The sequence below is a fragment of the Tachysurus fulvidraco genome, chromosome 7 (assembly GCF_022655615.1).
Source record: "Tachysurus fulvidraco isolate hzauxx_2018 chromosome 7, HZAU_PFXX_2.0, whole genome shotgun sequence".
In the NCBI taxonomy this organism is placed as follows: Eukaryota; Metazoa; Chordata; class Actinopteri; order Siluriformes; family Bagridae; genus Tachysurus; species Tachysurus fulvidraco.
The window spans coordinates 23,856,010-23,875,094 of NC_062524.1; the positions used below are offsets into that span (position 1 = coordinate 23,856,010).

Consider the following 19,085-nt stretch of genomic DNA (forward strand, 5'->3'; position numbering starts at 1 on the left):
GGGTTAAGGTAGATTAGTGTTTTATGCACAAAAGGTTTAAGGTAGATTAGTATTTTACGCACAAAAGGGTTAAAGTAGATTAGTGTTTTATGCACAAAAGGGTTAAGGTAGATTAGTGTTTTACGCACAAAAGGGTTAAGGTAGAACCTCTTACGGCTCGCCGAGTTATCCACGGCACGGAAGTCAAAATGACCACTAGGTGATGAGCCAGAAACAAGCTTCGTTGTAGCTTTTAAGCATTAAATCCTCTAAATACACAGTTAAACATATTTTTCTAGTAAAGATTAGACTCTCAAGATTTTTTAAGCTCACACACAAAGCATAATATGATTCATAGCCGTCATACTATTTGAAACAAAATTGGTAGTAAACTGACCTAGGTGGCGCTAGACCAGTTTTTCCTTTACATTTAGACGATTCCCTTTCTTCACTGGGGTAATATTTTCCAAAACATATTTTCACAAAAATCCCCAAAGGTCCAAGGAACTGGAATCTGTAAGCCTTTTAATCCAAAATGCTTTGGTCGCCTCGCAAATATTCCGTTTGTGATCTGAAAACTGGAAACAGTAGTGTGCCACCATCCTTTGTTTCGGCTCTAAATTCTCATTGGAGGTTTCAAAAATTACACTGATGCATATTTGTAGCCCAGGGCCTAACGAATCAAACAAGCCCTCACTTCAACCAATCGGCTCTTGTATTGCAGAGATAGACGGCTGAGAAGCCAACGATGTCTTTACATCATATGTGGGAACCCTCCCTTTGACTGACAATTGCTCCTTCCAGTAGCAATTAAATGGTCCGGGACCTCTACAGCTCTTTAGCCAATAAGGAGACGATTCCAACGGTATGCAACATGCCACGTCTTCGAGGCCTCAGGCTGCAAAGGATTTATTGCGCAATCCTCGATTTTTTCACACTCTCACAGCTCAGGGTGTCAGGTTACAGGCCTTTTTTCACAGCAGACTTGTAGACAGAGAGGCTCTGTGTGTTTTAGGCCTTTTAAACTGAGCCTTTTAATTCAAAGTTATACAGTAAACAAGTACACAAAAACACATGACCGGACGGACATGTCCGTAGAAAAATATTTTTATTGAAGCCATTTTTGGGTCTTTTGACTTGATTTTTATTTTTTTTCTCTCTGTTTATCTTTTTTCTCTTACCAAGACATGTGGCTATGACCCTCAGTTGTTATTTGGGTCCTAACATGTTCCAGAGAAATAAGATTAATCAGTTTATCAGGTAAACAACTCAGGCGGAAATCAAAACCTTCCATTCTAGCCTCTGTAACTTTGTACCAGTAAGGCCTAGAATCAATCTGGATTGATTATATCTGAAACTAGAGAATCTCTTCTTACCAATGAGACCAGGCTCACCCCTGTGTGTTAAAGTATGTGGGAGCTGTGGCACTTTTTGTTGGGTAGGTCATGTAGGCGAAAAACCTGCAATAGGGGGCGAGAGCCTTAAGAGTAATGTTTTACGCACAAAAGAGTTAAGGTAGATTAGTGTTTTATGCACAAAATGGTTAAAGTAGATTAGTGTTTTATGCACAAAATGGTGATATATAAGGGTTTCATGAGGAGCTACAGTAAGAACAACCTTGGCTTTCAGATTTAAGCCTTCATCCGTCGTCTAATATCATTCCAGTCAAACATTTCTCTCAGCTCTGTGCTGCATATTCAGCGCATTTCTCCCATCAAGCCATTACGCACAATCCCAGCAGAGACAGCAGGTGATGCTGATATGCAAATATATTCGTGATTTAAATTAAACACCGCTTTAAGTAATTCTGCAGCATTACCATATAGGTTCCTGTAATTCGCTATAATTGTTGATCTTTTCAGAGCTTTTTTCCCACCGAATTTTATTTTCCCTCGTGCACACACAACTACAGCAGGCATCACTTTCATCTCGCTCTACTAGACATGACTGATTATGATATTACTTTGCAGAAGCGTGAATCTAATCACGTAGTTCATTTACACAAAATATTTGAATTCAAGAACGTGTCTTACATGTGCTTTAACGTGACCCCGAGGCAGCTCCACGCACTTTATTAACTTTGCTGAACACTCAAACCTGGTAAATTATTTATCCAGAGTTGGAATTCCATTAAATAATCATCAATATCCATTTATGAATAAGCGTATGGTCCGTAAAGCTTTTGAATCTAAGCCAATTCATTAAGGAAGCTGATTTTCCTCTTTATAACGACATGAATTATTTGATCCTAATTTATTTGAACTGTGTTTTTCTTTTGAATAATTTGAGCTCTTTGCCAGTTAGGAAAGTGTTAGTCTTTTGCACCGAGCAATAAGCTTTATTTATTTTTAATTTAAGGCTTTTAATTTAATTTTAAAGTGTTTATCTATTTATTTATTTATTTATTTATTTATTTATTTATTATTATTATTATTATTATTATTATTATTATTATTATTATTATTATTATTATTATTATTGTAACTATGTAACTGTCCAATATTTTCATCCAGGACTGTCAAATAAACTCTATAATTTGGCATTATTTTGCTAATTGGTTATTAGTCTGCACCCTTCCAGAAATTTCCATTATTTATTCAGGACTAGCAAGTATACGCCTGCAGTACTTATTCATTAATCAAGGCTAATAGATTAGGGGGTAATGATGAAATCCACTAACCATGGACACTTTGTTTACACAGGCCACTTAACTAAGAGCAATTTATTTATGATACACTTCTTATCATCATCGATCACATCGTTCAACAGCAGAAAGCTGGAGTCTCTGCTGATAGTGGAAATAACTACGGACAAGCGTTCGAAAAAGCCCTCGAAATGTCCGAACCCAAGTCTTTCAGGACGTCTAGTTTGCTGGGTGTGAAAGTAGACTGAAGTAGCTGTTTGTTTATATTTGGGAATGTGAACGTTGAAACATTTTCATGGAAGTTTTTTAAAGTAAATTATTAAATGAGCCCCATGGGGTCATGAGAATAGTTTCTCTCCATCCAGACCGGAAGCGTCTTCCGGTTATTGAGAATCGTCTACATAAATCCATAGCAACAGATGAAACCTGAACTCCTTCAGTATCTGCCTTCACCTCTAAATAAATAAGGAAGATCGATTGTAGGTCAATTGTCTTTTTGATAGATACCAGAGAAACCCAGACAAGAGAACTGATGCACGGATAAGAAATCTGACCTACAGCCATAATCAAAGAAGCAGAAACAGCCTACAGTCATGTGACATACATGGTGGGAATGTTAATTTTATTCATTTAAAAAGAAGAGGGAAGAAATGTCTTAAAAAGAAATAAATAAAGAATTACATTAATTAATTCAAATAATATAAAGGATTTATGGATGTTGATTGGAATGGACACATGGTATTAGGATGATAAGAATCAGAATAATATTAATTGATAATAATTGATAATAATAACAATATGCAATACGTTTTTATTAATTATTATTATTATTATTATTATTATTATTATTATTATTATTATTATTATTATTAAAAAAAGGTTTGCATCTATCTATCTATCTATCTATCTATCTATCTATCTATCTATCTATCTATCTATCTATCTATCTATCTCCAAGTTGTTGCTTCTAATCTGCTAGGAACCTAAACTTTCCAAAAAAAATGTCTAATTGCTCAGATTTGAACTTAGCAGTTTCTGTTGTATATGTTAATAATGTGACATAGAAGCTTATAGCATTAACTTCATGATCCATTCCAGATGCTTCTTTTGTCCTGTATAAAAGCGGTTAGGAATCCTACTTATCCTCTTTATACAGTATACAGTATATGCTTTACCTTCCCACACTCAAACCCTGTTTGCTTCAGAAGGGCAACGGGGTGAGCGAGAGTCACCTTTTTAAACACGCAGACTTTCATGAGCACTTTTCCCAGCATCCTGAAAGCCAAGAGCACACGAGGACCCTCATGTCTTGTGATTTCCAAAGCCGTCAGATCCTACCATGGCATCTTTAAAAAGCCTCACTATGCTTTTGAGAGAGAGTGGTGCTTACTCAGGTTGTCCTCCATGGCCCTCATTTCATCTCTGTGGCTTCTGGGTCAGTGTACTGGTCTGATGTATATGAGAAAATTAAACATATACATATCACATGAATACTATAGTCATACTGCATTATAATCTCCATAGCTCTAGGCTTCTAGGCTTTTCTATTGTATTATAAACACTGATTTATCTGAGTGCAACTTGTAATCTACAGTATGTAATAATGCAGTATATCTGGCAGCACAATCACTATGCCACTGCCTACGTCGTGCTTTATAAGCTGACATTATAATACTTTATACTATCTTGCTTTGTAAAGTATCATCAGTGTAACTGTGTGTACTTAGGAGCATTTATATAGACCATATTATATTTATTATATATAGTTATATTTCTATTATATATTATGTTCATCTGCTACATAACACAATAAATATCTGTTTATAGAACATTATAAACTAACCGTATACAATACCGTCTCCGAAAAAATACCCTGATTATATTATGCTATAATGCTTAACAAAATGCAGCACATGTAAATATAAAAATACATTTTCTATACCCAAGTCAGGCATTATAATACATTATGTAGGCTTTATGTAGCCTACATAATGTATTGTATAAATGTTGTATAAATGCATTATCCTACAGTGTATTCATTAATGTTTGTATTATGCATTACATCTGTTCATGGATCATTGTGTTGTAAGACACTATTCAAATGCCTTACAGTATATAAAGTGTTATATATGCTATTGTATATACTTATAAGCATTCATATAGTCTGAAATTTACATTTTGTATACTACATAATGTTATAAGACTATGGCAGTCATTTTAATGTTATAAATGCTACATAACTATATAATGATGATTATATGATTAAGTGTATAATCTATAATACACTATGATCATGCTCATATGATGTAATAATGTATGCATAACACATTCGACATTGCTCATGAATCGTTAAACTGATGCGTTATAAGAAAGTGTTCATAACACGTTATACCACCAAGCCACACTTTGCATGGAGCAGTAAGGCGAAGCTCTAATGGCATTGCAACATGTTATAAGCATTCTACTGTACTAACAGTTTATGAATGCATTATAAACAATGCTTACATTAAGCTTTTGAAGCGAGTTGTATTAAGAATACCACATTTGGGGATGAGGTAGCTCAGTGGTTAAGGTGTTGAACTACTCATCAGAAGGTCATGAGTTTGAATCCCAAAGCCACCAATCTTGGGTCCTTGAATAAAGCCCTGTAAATCGCTCTGGATTAAGGACGTCTGCCAAATGCCATAAATGTAAATGTGTGTGTTTAGAGAAATTTAAGTTATATTGAACTACAGTATATGTCTTCTGCTTCTAAACTTTTATTATTTTTTCAAGGACACACCAAAGTCAGAGGTTAAGCTATGTAGTTTATGTGAGCGTTAACCGAAGATGAGATCTGCTAATATATTTTTTTATGGTGTTGTAAATCATAGGCAATACAGTGATGATGATAATTATGATAATGTCCTACAGGTCCAAATTACTGTGATAAAATGTTTTTCATTCAGTAAAAAGTAACATCGTCTTGTACCTTTCCCTGTTACAGCAAAAGTTCGGTGTGTTTATGTTCAGCATCGTATTTTTTATTCATGTCCCACTCCATAGTTATGATTAACAACCCGTATTAAAAGAATAGGGCGTTTTTAATAAGATCTAGTGTTTTCGTTAATATTTCTGTTTTTACGTAGCATATTTGGTTTCAAATTTAAAACGTTATACCGTATTTCACCGTACCTGCGTTATTGTGGAGAAACTCCGCCCCTTTTCTCACCGTTCTGCTGAGCAGCAGCTAAACGCAATCCTGACTAATTTTATATCTGGCTTTGTGGCGATAAAATCATTCATTCGTTTATACTGACTGAAAATGTTCCATTAGGGATAAATATTTATCCACTTGATCCAGGTACATATTAATTAATATTTTTATGGCTGCTCCAGTAATAATAATAAGGAATGGCAGAGTTTGTACATCTTATGTATTGAGTTTTATATTTCATTTACGTGATATCAGTAAACCAGTGTGATACCCGTCATCTGTAAATCTCTGAACTGATCAAAGATAAGGATGTGTGTCGTACTGTTACAGGCCGGAGTTGATATATTAATGTGCTTGGTTTTATTCTGGGTGGCGTCTTGGAACTGCTTCAAATGAATTCTGTTCATTCAGTTTTCTTTATTGGGGCTTAAAAAAGTGGTTAACATGCAACTAATGTAATGTGTGTGAGTATCTGGCTGAACATGTTTGTAATAACTCTCTCTCTCTTTCTCTCTCTCTCTCTCTCTCTCTCTCTCTCTCTCTCTGTGTGTGTTATAGGTGATTCATCGCAAGTGGGTAAGTCAACTCATCTTTTTTTAATCCCTTTCTTTTTTAATCGGCTTGTGCAACATCACGCTGAGATTTCGAGGGTCGTGTTCTTGGCATTGATGCTGAATCGAGTTGACGCAAGCTGTGATTGTGGTGTTTACACCTCTCTCACTCTTTCTCTCTCTCTCTCTCTCTCTCTCTCTCTCTCTCTCTCTTTATCACACACAAACTCTCTCTTTATCTCTATCTTACACACACTCTCTTTCTCTTTATCACACACACTCTCTTTCTCTCTCTTTCTCTCTATCTTTCTCACATGCACACAGTCTCTCTTTCTCTCTATCTCTCTCTCTCTCACACACACACACTCTCTCTGTTTATCTTTAACACACACACACACACACACACACACACACACACACACACACACACACACACACACAAAGAATCTCTCTTAGATGCTCTCTCTCTCGCAAACACATTCTCTCTCTCTCTCTCTCTCTCTCTCTCTCTCTCTCTCTCTCTCTCTCTTTCTCTCTCTTGCTCTCTCTTAACTTAATCAGTTGCCCCATTCTGCTGTAATAAGCACATTGGCATTGCACCAGACACAACCTGGCAGATTGAAATTGTACCCTAACAAGGCATATTTATGTGTCTAATTATTATAATAACACACACATTCCTTTTTTCTCCTTTTTTTCATAAACAAACACACACACACACACACACACACACACACACACACACACACACACACACACACACACACACACACACACAGCTTCTGGGTTAAAGTCCTGATCTTAAATGTAACAGGTCATAATATTTATATAAAAACACAGAGGACAGTCTTTGGGTTTGTGGCTTGAAACTTAAAAAAGTCTCAGACCCCAGACATAAAAACTAACCAGCAAAACAATCAAACAAACAAAAAACAAAAACAAACAAATAAACAAAGAGCAACAGTACCAACAATAGCAAACACTACCAGGATTATTATTACTATGAATAATAATAATAATAATAATAATAATAATAATAATAATAATAATAAATATTTGTATATTTAACATTTTAAAATCACAACAAAGCAAAACAAAAAATAATTAAAAAGAAAATAATCCGATTGAACACATGCTCTAGAATCTGGACAAATAGCATCAGAAAAATGACAAATATCAGCATCGTATTTTGTTATTTTTTTATCAGAATAAAGCTGATTAGAAACAGCAGAATGTGCCATGCATTATTACAAAATAAAGACAGATAAAAAGTCAAAGAAAAGCCTAAGCAGCATAACAAAGGAGACGCGACGATGTTTTCGCCGCAGTCTTAAACAAGGTTCTATTCAATTCCATTTTTATTCGTGTAGCACGTTTAACCATGGACATTGTCACGAAGCAGCTTCACACAAAATAAATCAATTCAATTCAATTCAAGTTTATTTGTATAGCGCTTTCTACAATAGACATTGTCTCAAAGCAGCTTTACAGAACATAAACATAGAGCAGAAGGTAAACATAAGAAATAATAAAATAAATAAGGAATAATAAAAGAAAAAGAATTAATAGAATAAAAATTCTAGATTATTATTAGATGTATATAGTTCACAGTGTGTATGTATTTATTCCCCTATGAGCAAGTCTGAGGTGACTCAAGCAGCAGTGGCAAGGGAAAACTCCCTTAAACTGGTAAAGTAAGAAACCTTGAGAGGAACCGGACCCAAGAGGGAACCCATCCTCATATGGGTGACACTGGGGGTGTGATTGTAATATACAGTCAGTTAAATGTTGTATTGGTGTAAGGATCATGGACTTCGGATCTCCTTAGTATCACAGAGTCTAACTGGAAATGTCTCAGGATTCTTAGAGTCGGCCTCGGCTCAGTGGACGTCCAAAGGCTTCGTCCCACAGAGGACGTTGGGAGCTGGTACAATGTCAGGATGCCTCGGGATGGGTACAAAGAGAGAAGCAGTGGAGAGGGATTAACATATCTGCTGTTCATAAAAATGTGCTGGTCTGATGTACTAGTGCATGATATTATAGGATGTATACGAGGAGATGACACAAGGGAAAAACCAGACTCAAAAATGAACCCTTCCTCATCTGCCATGGGAGAGTGTGCTGATAAATTATTTCTCTTCTAAAACCACGTCAAAAAAAAAAAAAAATGGCAGTTATGAAACGTAACCAGGAAATTTGTAGTTTGTGGTTGAAGTGTTCAGTGATGGAGACTTGGGTGCAGAACTGTAAGCCATCTTCATGGTGTCTAAGGTGATCCAGAACAATCCCATGAGTCTCCAGTGTGCATGTGGATCCATCTTCATCCTCCAAGTGATGAGAGCTCCAGACGTACGGCATCAAGACGGATCAGGCGTCATCGCTGGTTTCTCGCTAGAGCCCAACGCGTAGCTGTACGAGCTAGCAGAATCGCTAACAGTCGAAGCGTCAAAGCGGCTTATTTTTTTTCTCCGATAGCCAGATTTCGATCGTGATGCCGCTTCTTTATCGTGACATGCACCGAGAGCAATCCGCAAACTCCGCTTAGCCGTCTCCCAGCAACAGTTTTAAGAGCCTGCGATGGAGACACAGGGGTCACAGAGTTCCTCCACTTATCACCAGAATACAGAGAGCACAATTTCAAATGATGGGGATTAAGCAAATGAGAGGGATCAAGCAATTTTCCTCCACCATCTTCTTTTTCTTTTTTCCTTTCTCCTCTATTCTGGTGAGCTTTTCTCACACTGCCAGTGATTTTATTTTGAACAAGGTGTGAAACTCTGTACTATTGAGTGTATATCATGTACAGTATGTGCTAGCAGGCTGCTGGTTCAGCTTTAAAGCCTTCGCCGGGATTTAAAAGGTAAACCGGAGTGATGTGATCTACATTAAAGCTGCTTACTGGAGGGGCTTAAAAAGGAGTGAACCAGCTTTCAAAGGCACTACAGAGACGGAGTGTAGCAGTTGCACTAAAAGCCAAAACATCAAACTAAATGATTTAATCATTTATTTATTTATTTTTATTTTTATTTAAAAATGTTTTTTTTTTATATTTGAGATGGATTGTAGTAGTTGCACTAAAACTAAATGATTTCATTGAAATTATTATTCATTCATTCATTCATTTTCTTATCCGAACTACCTCGGGTCACGGGGAGCCTGTGCCTCTCTCAGGCGTCATCGGGCATCGAGGCAGGATACACCCTGGACGGAGTGCCAACCCATCGCAGGGCACACACACACTCTCATTCACTCACACTCAACCAATCAACCTACCCTGCATGTCTTTGGACCGGGGGAGGAAACCGGAGTACCCAGAGGAAACCCCCGAGGCACGGGGAGAACATGCAAACTCCACACACACAAGGCGGAGGCGGGAATCGAACCCCCAACCCTGGAGGTGTGAGGCAAACGTCCTAACCACTAAGCCACCGTGCCACCCTGAAATTATTATAATTTTTTTTAATTCATTATAAAACATATGGACAAACTGGACATAAGCAATGTCATGTCATGAGCCATTATAATGTCAAGTCAAATGTTGAGGGGTGAAAACGGTGCATGAAGTTTGCAAAGCTGACTGGAACAATTCAAGTTTTTAATGAATGTTTTCAAACATTTTTAATGAATTTTTTATTCCTTTTTTTTTTTTTTTTTAAATTGCGGTCACCTTGCTAATAGACTCTCATGAATGGCACAGATGAGATACAGAAGACTTGTTAAACAATCGTGTGTATCTCTATTGTGCTCGCGCACACACACACACACACACACACACACACACACACACACACACACACACACACACACACACACACACACACAGTTGAATGCAAGGGGAAAAAAAGGTACATTTTTAGAATGGGGCATAAATGATTTTTTTTTTGCAATTCATGGAATGTCAAAGGGAATCAGTGAAATTGTGAGAGAGAGAGAGAGAGAGAGAGAGAGAGAGAGAGAGAGAGAGAGAGAGAGAGAGAGAGAGAGATTATTTCTTTCTTACTTTTTGTTGCTTGTTTGCTTTTTAATGTCTCTTGGCTTTTCTTCCTTTCTCTCGATCAACACGACGAGGGGCTGGACTTCATTTTCTGCTTGCATCAAGTCCAGTCTTTCTCTTTCATGCACCAGGAGAGATAATATTGAGATGCAGAGGAGATGCAGTACCGTATATAATTTTATTACACAGATGGCCTCAGGTGGCATGACAATGAGAGGAAGGCATTTGTAGAAGCAAGAGTAATTTTTTTTTTTTTTTTTTTTATATATTTCCCTCAACATGTGACACAGCCCTCATGCCCCATCCTTCACCCACCCTAAGATGAAACGAGGATACGCTTCTGTTCCTGTCGACTCAGACGCTTAACTTCACTGATCATTGATCAGACCGGAAGACTGAAAGATGGTGCAAGGGGCGCCATTTGTTTTGAAACATTTCATTTTTTTTTTTTTATTACGCAACACCTAGAAGCTTTTGTTTTTGCCTGCACCCGTCTATCATTTTTCAGCCGCTTGCTTTTTTTTTCTTGGTCCTGTTTCTTCTCATAATTCATCTATCTCTGCTCAGGAAGGCTCTGGTTGTAAAAAAAAAATAAAAATAAATAAAAAAATAAATTAAATTAAAAAAAAATAAAAAAAACCTCTAGAGTAGTTCCACTCACTCTCGCTGGGGAGTGGTTTAGCATTAATACAGGAGATTAAAAGTACTTAAAATGGTTTAGCAGCATTGGGAGCTGATAATGTTTCCTGAATATTAATTCGAATTAAAGCGGCGCTCTGTTACAGTCACGTTTCTTCACAGTGGACCTGAAGTGCAGGCATAAAGCCTACAACATTAAAGCATACAAAAAAAAAAAAACCCAAATCTATTAATGAATAGTTTTCTCATCTGGATGTAGGCCTGCTTTCTTCCCCTTGTAATTTTAGGAATGATCGTACTGCTTTGCAGAAAACATGCTTAGAAGAAAAAAAAAAAAAGTGGTCTAAATGATTTAGGGATAAAAAAAAATAAAAAAAAAAACTCACATCCAATGATTTAAAAAAAAAAAATTCTCAACCACTCATAATTTAATGTAAAAAAGTAAACAAATATATCATCTGTCTGTCTGTTTCTCTCTCTGTACTGTATGTAAGTCTGTCTGTCTCTGTCTCTCACTTTCTCTGTCTGTCTGTCTGTCTCTGTCTCTCACTTTCTCTTTATGTCTGTCTGTCTGTCTGTCTGTCTCTGTGTCTCACTTTCTCTTTGTCTGTCTGTCTCGCTTTCTCTGTCTACCTGTCTCTGTCTCTCTTTCTTTGTCAGTCAGCCCCCCCCTCTCTCACACACTCTCTCTCTTTCTCTCTCTGTCTCTCTCTCTCTCTCTCTCTGTCTCGCTTTCTCTGTTTGCCTCTCTATCTCTCTCTCTGTCTGTCTGTCTGTCTTTCTCTCTTTCTCTCTCTCTCCCCCCCCTCTCTCTCTCTCACACGCTCTCTCTCTCTCTCCCTCTCTCTCTCACACGCTCTCTCTCTCTCTCTCTCTCTCCCTCCCTCACTCTCTCTCTCACACTCTCTCTTTCTTCTTACCATGAACAAAAACAAAAACAAAAAAAGCTCCTTGAGTGTATTGTTGTTGCTTAGTAAACAAACTGTTCTTTCACCCTGAGCTAACAATATGAGCAGTAACAAATCAGCATGCTGTGTGTCTACAGTAATAACTTCTCACACGTTAATCAGAAAAACAAAAAAAAATGTTTTTCTAAATTTCACCTGTAACCGAGACGGATCGACGTCCACGTTACAAACGATGCAATTTCCGTCACACATCATTTACATAATGCTTGTCATTCGTTACTGACCTCCTCCTCCTCCTCCTCCTCAAACGGTCGTCAGTATCGCTTCGATTGTTGCCACACATTCTGTAGAGTAATGGCATCTCAAACTATAATTATGTCTTTCTCAAATCAGATTTCCTCACCGATTAAACTGTCAGATCAGACATAAATGTTCTCTCTCTCTCTCTCTCTCTCTCTCTCTCTCTCTCTCTCTCTCTCTCTCTCTCTCCCTCCCTGATCACCACCTCATCAATACCTGTTTGGGATCCAGAGCAGGAAATGATGTGGAAATGTTAACAGGTCTGATGATTAGTTTGCCTCCGTAAATGTTAATGTGATTAGACCATTATCTTCATCAGCTTATCGACATTTTGCCGACTTCCTCGGAGCAGCCGTACCGTCAGAGCCACGCTTATTTATTTATTTATTTTTTTTGTATCGTATCTTCTGAAAGCGAGGCCAGAATCTCTTTGTAATTGTGTCCTGAAAATATGATGGACTTTGTTTAAGAAAATTTTTTTTCTCATTCTGGAGTTGTTTTTGTCCATCTCGAGTCGAAGGTCAAAGGTTGCCAGATTGACATCAAACAGGTTTTTGTGCTTGAGCCCTGTGTGTGCACGTGTATCACTGTGTAACTCAATGTGTTTTTTGTTCTTGAGCTTTTGTTCTCGTCTGTTTGTTAACTCCCCTCGATCGATTCTCCAACCAATAAGCGTGATGTCCATGAATTATCTTGTCAAAGAATCTGTTGCTAGGATACATTCCCACAGAGAGAAAGCTCATCGCACGTGAACAAATGCTGCAAATGTGATTTCAGCGATGAGGCAAATGTGACTGGAATGAGATTGATAAAAAATGATACAATATCCGGACGGAATTTGGAACAAATATTCAGGAAGATTCCAGTCTTCACAGTTTCACAGATTTTATACACAAATAACATTTTTAGCCAAGAGGGCTAGCTAGTTCACATAAGCTCATTCTGAAGGAGAATGAATGAGGAGTTTTTATTACCTTAACATGTTGAATTTGAGCTAGCTAGCAATTCTGAGGCAGGTAGCAGTGACCAAACTAGCTAGTTAACTACCTTAAAGCCAGTGTGGAGAAAACACACACAATGTTTTGTGAACATTAGCAAGCCCAGTTTGTGCACATGCTTTTGAGTGACACAACATACTGAGCTAGATATCTAACTTGCAATTTGTAGAAGCAAGAGGAAGTAGTTTTTCTATATATTTCCCTCAATATGTGACATTACTCAGACTCTTAACTTCACTGATCATTGATCAGACCGGAAGACTGAAAGGGGTGCCATTTGTTTTGAAACATTTAATTTTTTTTTGTATGACACGCAATACCCAGAAGCGTTTGTTTTTGCCTGCAATTTCTTATAACCCATTTTTTTATATATAACACCTTTTTTTCTGCCTCTCCAGGATGAATGTAAGCGAGCTAGTAATTCTGAGGTGGCTGGTAGCAAACTAGCTAGCTAATATGAACTAACCAGCATTACCTAGCAAACTCATTGTCATTATCTTTGTGTGATTCTACTGTACCTTTCTTATGGAAGCTGATATCTAAGCTTTCCGATTTCTGCTTGTTTCTGCTTATTTAAATAGCTTGTACACTGTGATTTGTTTTGATTCAAAAATAACGTTGAACTTAAGTCAGAGAACTAAAAAAAAATGGCATGTCGTATTGTTTTGTCTTAAATCACCGCTAATTTGTGAAATATGTACAGTAGTTGGCATTGTTGTGATATTAGCTCAACTGGTGCTAGTTACACCAGCAGTAGTTTGTGTGATATAAAGCTTTTTTTAGTGATAAGGATTTGATACATCATGAAATTGATTGATTGGTTTTTTTTTTAATTATTCATGATTAATAGCTCGACTACTAACATACACAAGCAAGTCGCTACGAGCAGCTAGCTACTCCGCATTACCGGATATGACACATGCTTCTGAACCATTCCAACCTCTTCAGATTAAATTACTATTACAGGATAATCCGGGTGACTCACAGCATCTTAGAAACCTCCAGGTTGAATTTTCACTCCGAGCGTGCCCAACTCCTGACTCACTCGGCTGCGACGCAGCCTACTCGTTAGCCTCCGCTTCCTTTCCGCTCTCCCTCTGTGTGTCACTGATAGATGATGCGAGCTATAGAAAACTCCTTATCTTTTATCTCGTGACACTCACCCCGAGACTAACTCTGATGTAAAACCGTGAGCCGCACGCACAATACACGTTTACGTATATATAACCAGTTGTATTCACAGTTGACGTTTCGACGGAAAGTTCCAGAAGCCCAGCTTTATTGAAATGCATACACACGTGTGTTTATTGGCATGGCTATTTAAAAGCTGTGTGGCTGTGAAATGAGTGACCGCTGAAATGCAATCTGTTGCAAAAGAGGAGAAGTAGCGTTGTAAAATTACACCCTCGCGTACCGCATCCTCTCTTTCCTCGCCGTTCGCCTCCCTCTCTGGGAAGTGAAGCATGTCATTAAAGGAGACAGCTGTGCCTCCCTTAGCTTTTCCAGCTTCTCTCTTTTTTCTCTTTCTCCATTTCTCTCCTCCTACTCCTCCATAATTCCTCCTCCAGACTTCCTATCTCTAAACTATTTCCCCCCATTTTTTCTTTCCATTACCTGCATATATTATTTTTATTCACTGACTCGTTTACTATTGGTGTTCTTGCTTTTGGATAATCTTGAGGTTAAATACAGCATTAGTATTTATTGTTATTGATAATTTTCCATAGATTTGGGCCGAGACACGACTTTTGACGTCATCGCAAAACAAGCTTTCTGGCATGTCCTCTTGCATACATGTACATCGAAAACAGATACAGAGATCATACACAGAACTTACATGGGGCTTCACTGGTAGGAGGTTGGCAGAAGAAACCTTGTAGATTTATCTAAAACAAAACAAGCAAAAAACTTCCAATCGAAACACTTCCAAATCCTCGAGGGACTGTTTACTGCTTTCATTTCTTCCCTTGCTTTAGTAAGTGTAATAGTGGGTGTGGCCTAATACAGCCTGAATGGGATGGCATTTCATCACAGCTCCAGGACGCATTATATAGATTTGCGATGCCACAATAGCTTTTTGTGCAATTTGGATTTGCAATTCAACCTGAATGAATAAATTAACACTCTTTAGTGTAACCCGGTCAGTCGATGTAAACACAATGACATTATTTGTTTAAAAAAAAAACGTAAACTATTCGTTTTGTTCCAATTTAAACTCAGATGTGGGTGTGGCTTAAATTAGAAAGGATTTTGGAAACAACATTTAAAAAAAATTGTTTGGTGCAGTGATTGCTCTGGGTTGTCGATCCGAAGGTCAGAACTGCTAAGCTTCCACTGTTGGGCAATTGAGCAAGTCCCTTAACTCTCCCTGCTCCAGGGGCTGTCAGGACTCAGCCCGGATTTTGGCCACTGTGTCACGTGTCTGCCCCGCCCTTGTCTCTTCCTCCCCGTCTCTGCACACCTGTTCCTCATGTGTTTAATTGTCATGTGTTTATAACCGTGTCACGTTGCCTACCGGAGCGCGGAATCCTCATCGTCATCTTATGTCGTTTTGTCATGTCTGGTATCGTCTGCGTCCTTGTTCCTGTTTCGTGTTTTTTAGGTTAATAAATTTGTTCATTTTACGCTATCCTCCATTTGGGTCTGTTTTTATTCCCTTTGTCCCTGACAAGGGCACTGTATCCTAATCGCCCCTGCACTCTGACCCCAACCATCTCAGTTGGAATATACTGGGAAAAGAATTCCATGGTGCTGTAATGTACAGTATATGTGGTGATAATAAAGGCTTCTATACCCCAATTTCTCTATTTCCCAAAATATTACTGGCCTACATCCCAAGTCAAACCCTCCCACTCATGTTACATTACAAACAAACAAACTGAAAACGTATTCCAATGACCCGAGTTTTTTACGCGTACGTAGCGTTCGTAGGCAAATTATGCTCCGTAGTGCGTTTTATCCCGGGGCTTCATTCACATCATTTCACACCACTTAACAACATTTTGAAATTTCCCAACCACCTCTGCTCTGGTAAAATCATAGCGAACGACTAGAAAGCAGCAGATGTGTGAAATTTATGTGTGAGTTTTTTTAACAGTTATTCTCCATCGTTAATACTAATATGCTCATCCGGGTGTCACCTCATCTCACGTCAAGGTGCAAATTAGGCGAAAAGCAGTGTTGATAATAACAGAAAACAATTCAAGTGTTTATAAGCACACCAAAAGAAAATAGCAGCATGGGAAACATGCGTCACAACATGTTTGAGGTTATTGTACTGAATAAGTCACTGATTGTTTTTCCCTCAACATGCAGGGCAGAACTCTGCTGACTTATGGTTCAGTTTATCACAGACCAGGATTGTGTGTGTGTGTGTTTGTGTGTGTGTGTGTGTGTGTGTGTGTGTGTGTAATTAGAAGTTATTTCTGCTAGGTCTCACAGAGCACTATGTCAATTACCACAAATAGAGAGCACAAATATGTGCTCCTTTTTTAATAAAAAATTAACCACACTTCCTCCTTTATCACTTTAGAAAGAGGGTAAAATATGTATTAAGAGTGCAACAGAGTTTGGTTTGACCTCATGGTATTTGTTTGAAAAGATACGTTAAATAAAATAAAACAATACAAAATTGTTTTGAATGTTTTGACTTGTCAAAACCTGTTGACCTGGATGGATGGATGGATGGATGGATGGATGGAAGGAAGGAAGGAAGGAAAAGTATAGAAGGAAGAAAGGAAGGAAGGAAAAGTATAGAAGGAAGGAAGGAAGGAAGGAAGGAAGGAAGGAAGGAAGGAAAAGTATAGAAGGAAGAAAGGAAGAAAGGAAGGAAGGAAAAGTATAGAAGGAAGGAAGGAAGGAAGGAAGGAAGGAAGGAAGGAAGGAAGGAAGGAAGGAAAAGTATAGAAGGAAGGAAGGAATGCATAATATAAATGCATAATATCAGTCACGTTCCGTTATGCTACCAAAAGTGCTCCTACGAAGGGCAATCAGTGAACCAGTGACAGGGTCATGGGCACTCAAAGCTTATTGATGTACATGTGGAATGAAGGCTAGAAAAAATGAATGCTGTCTATGCTAGAAATGTGTCTGAACACAAAGTGCATCCTGGATTGCTGTGTACGGAGCAGCGTAGCAGTAGACCTGTCAGAGCACCCCTGCTGATCCCTGAAAGCCCAACACAGGATAATGCACCCTACTGCACTGCAAAAATTGTTCAGGGATGGTTTCAGGAACATGACAAACAGTTCGATTGGGCATCTCTGGAATGTGTCAGACACACAAATCCGAGGTTTCATATCGCACTTTAGAGAACTTAAAGAATGTGCTGTTCACGTCTAGGGCCCAGATACCAAAACACACCTTCAGAGGTATTGCGGAGTCCAGGCCTCGATGAATCAGAGCTGTTTTTCCAACCCAACAAAGACCTTTTTAAATGATGTAGTGTTATATTAGGCATTATTAAATGATGAAAATTTGAGTTTACTTTTTATCCAAATAGCAGCTCTCAATTAATTAATTAATTAATACATTACACACAATAAAAGTTTATACTTATGACCCTGTTTTTATGTTCATAACTTGGACTGATGTCGTTACACTATAATAAGGTCTCTGTACAATAAAGGGTTCGAGAAACATCAGAAATTGTGCACTCCTGCAGGTCTGCTTTTTCATGGCTCTCTCTGTGCTCCCTCTAACAAGCTCTAGGCCAGAGCAAGGAGCGAGGACACACTGTGCTCCATTCACACAAGATCCAGACTGGGCATAAATCAGCAAGATCCCCTGGTACTTATGGAGCTACTTTATGACTGAGCAGGGTGAGATAGAGACCAGGGAAGGCTTCATAAATTAGCTTCACTTTCTTTCACTCACCAAGTCTATCCTAGGGGGGCATCATTATTAGGACAAAAGTGTGCGTGCCATTAAATAGAGCAACTGTTGTACTGGTTATCTTTGGCTATAAATTGTTTTGTATGGCCTATATCACTGTTTACAGTTAAACGACTTTGTTTCTTTTTGTCCATAGAAAGCTCACTGTGTCCCTCATCCAAATTAGTGGCGTACGGTTTATCATACTGCATTTTTTTTTTTTTACAATAATATAGAAAATTAAATTGGACCGAGGAAAATGAGTCTGTAGACATAGCATAAGATGGCACTATTAAACAAAGAAACACACAAAAAAAGCATTTATTTACAGACTTTAATCATATTGCGAGGATTACAAGCACAATTTTTGTGATTGTTGCAGTGAAACTTTTGCATTGTTTTTTTTCTTTTCTTAAACTTCCACCAGTAAAGACATGTAATTTAATTCTATATAGTGTATTTGTCATGAACGCTGGATAAAAGGGACCCAAACGCAGGATGGCAAAAATAACAGCGTTTAATAACGAAAAACACGAAACATAACACAGACTAGACCAGACAAAGACAACAGTTGATTCCACGCTCCACAAGGCAACGCGGTACAGTTAAATACAAAAGACAATGAGACACGATTAGAAACAGGTGTGAAGACAGGGAGGGGCAGATGAAGGCGGGGCAGACACATGACAAGGAACGTAAACAAAGGCACATGGCCAACAGTCCAGGCTGAGTCCTGACAGAGCGCCCCCCCAAGGCGCAGCTCCCCGACGCGCCAACCCATCTTGATAGTTCCGACGGGGTCCGGGTGGGGGGAGCAAGGCACACGGCGAGGCAGGTGGGGGGAGCAAGGCACACAGCGGCGCAGCCAGAGAGGAACGAGAGATGTCCACAGCCGAGCAGGGGGAACGAGCGACGTACACAGCCGAGCAGGGAGAACGAGCGACGTCCACAGGCGGGCAGGGGGGACGAGCGACATCCACAGCCGAGCAGGATGGCAAAAATAA

At 38.5% G+C, this 19,085-nt stretch overlaps 1 protein-coding gene across 16 annotated transcripts in view; it reads left to right on the forward strand.

Annotated features, from left to right (window-relative positions):
• nrxn2b (neurexin 2b) overlaps positions 1-19,085 on the forward strand; it is a 579,761-nt gene that overhangs the window by 203,061 nt on the left and 357,615 nt on the right. For all 16 annotated transcript variants that reach the window (XM_047816422.1, XM_047816432.1, XM_047816433.1 and 13 more), the window contains one exon: positions 6,378-6,395. In XM_047816422.1, coding sequence (XP_047672378.1) covers positions 6,378-6,395 — 18 coding nt within the window. The remainder of the gene's footprint in view (positions 1-6,377; positions 6,396-19,085) is intronic.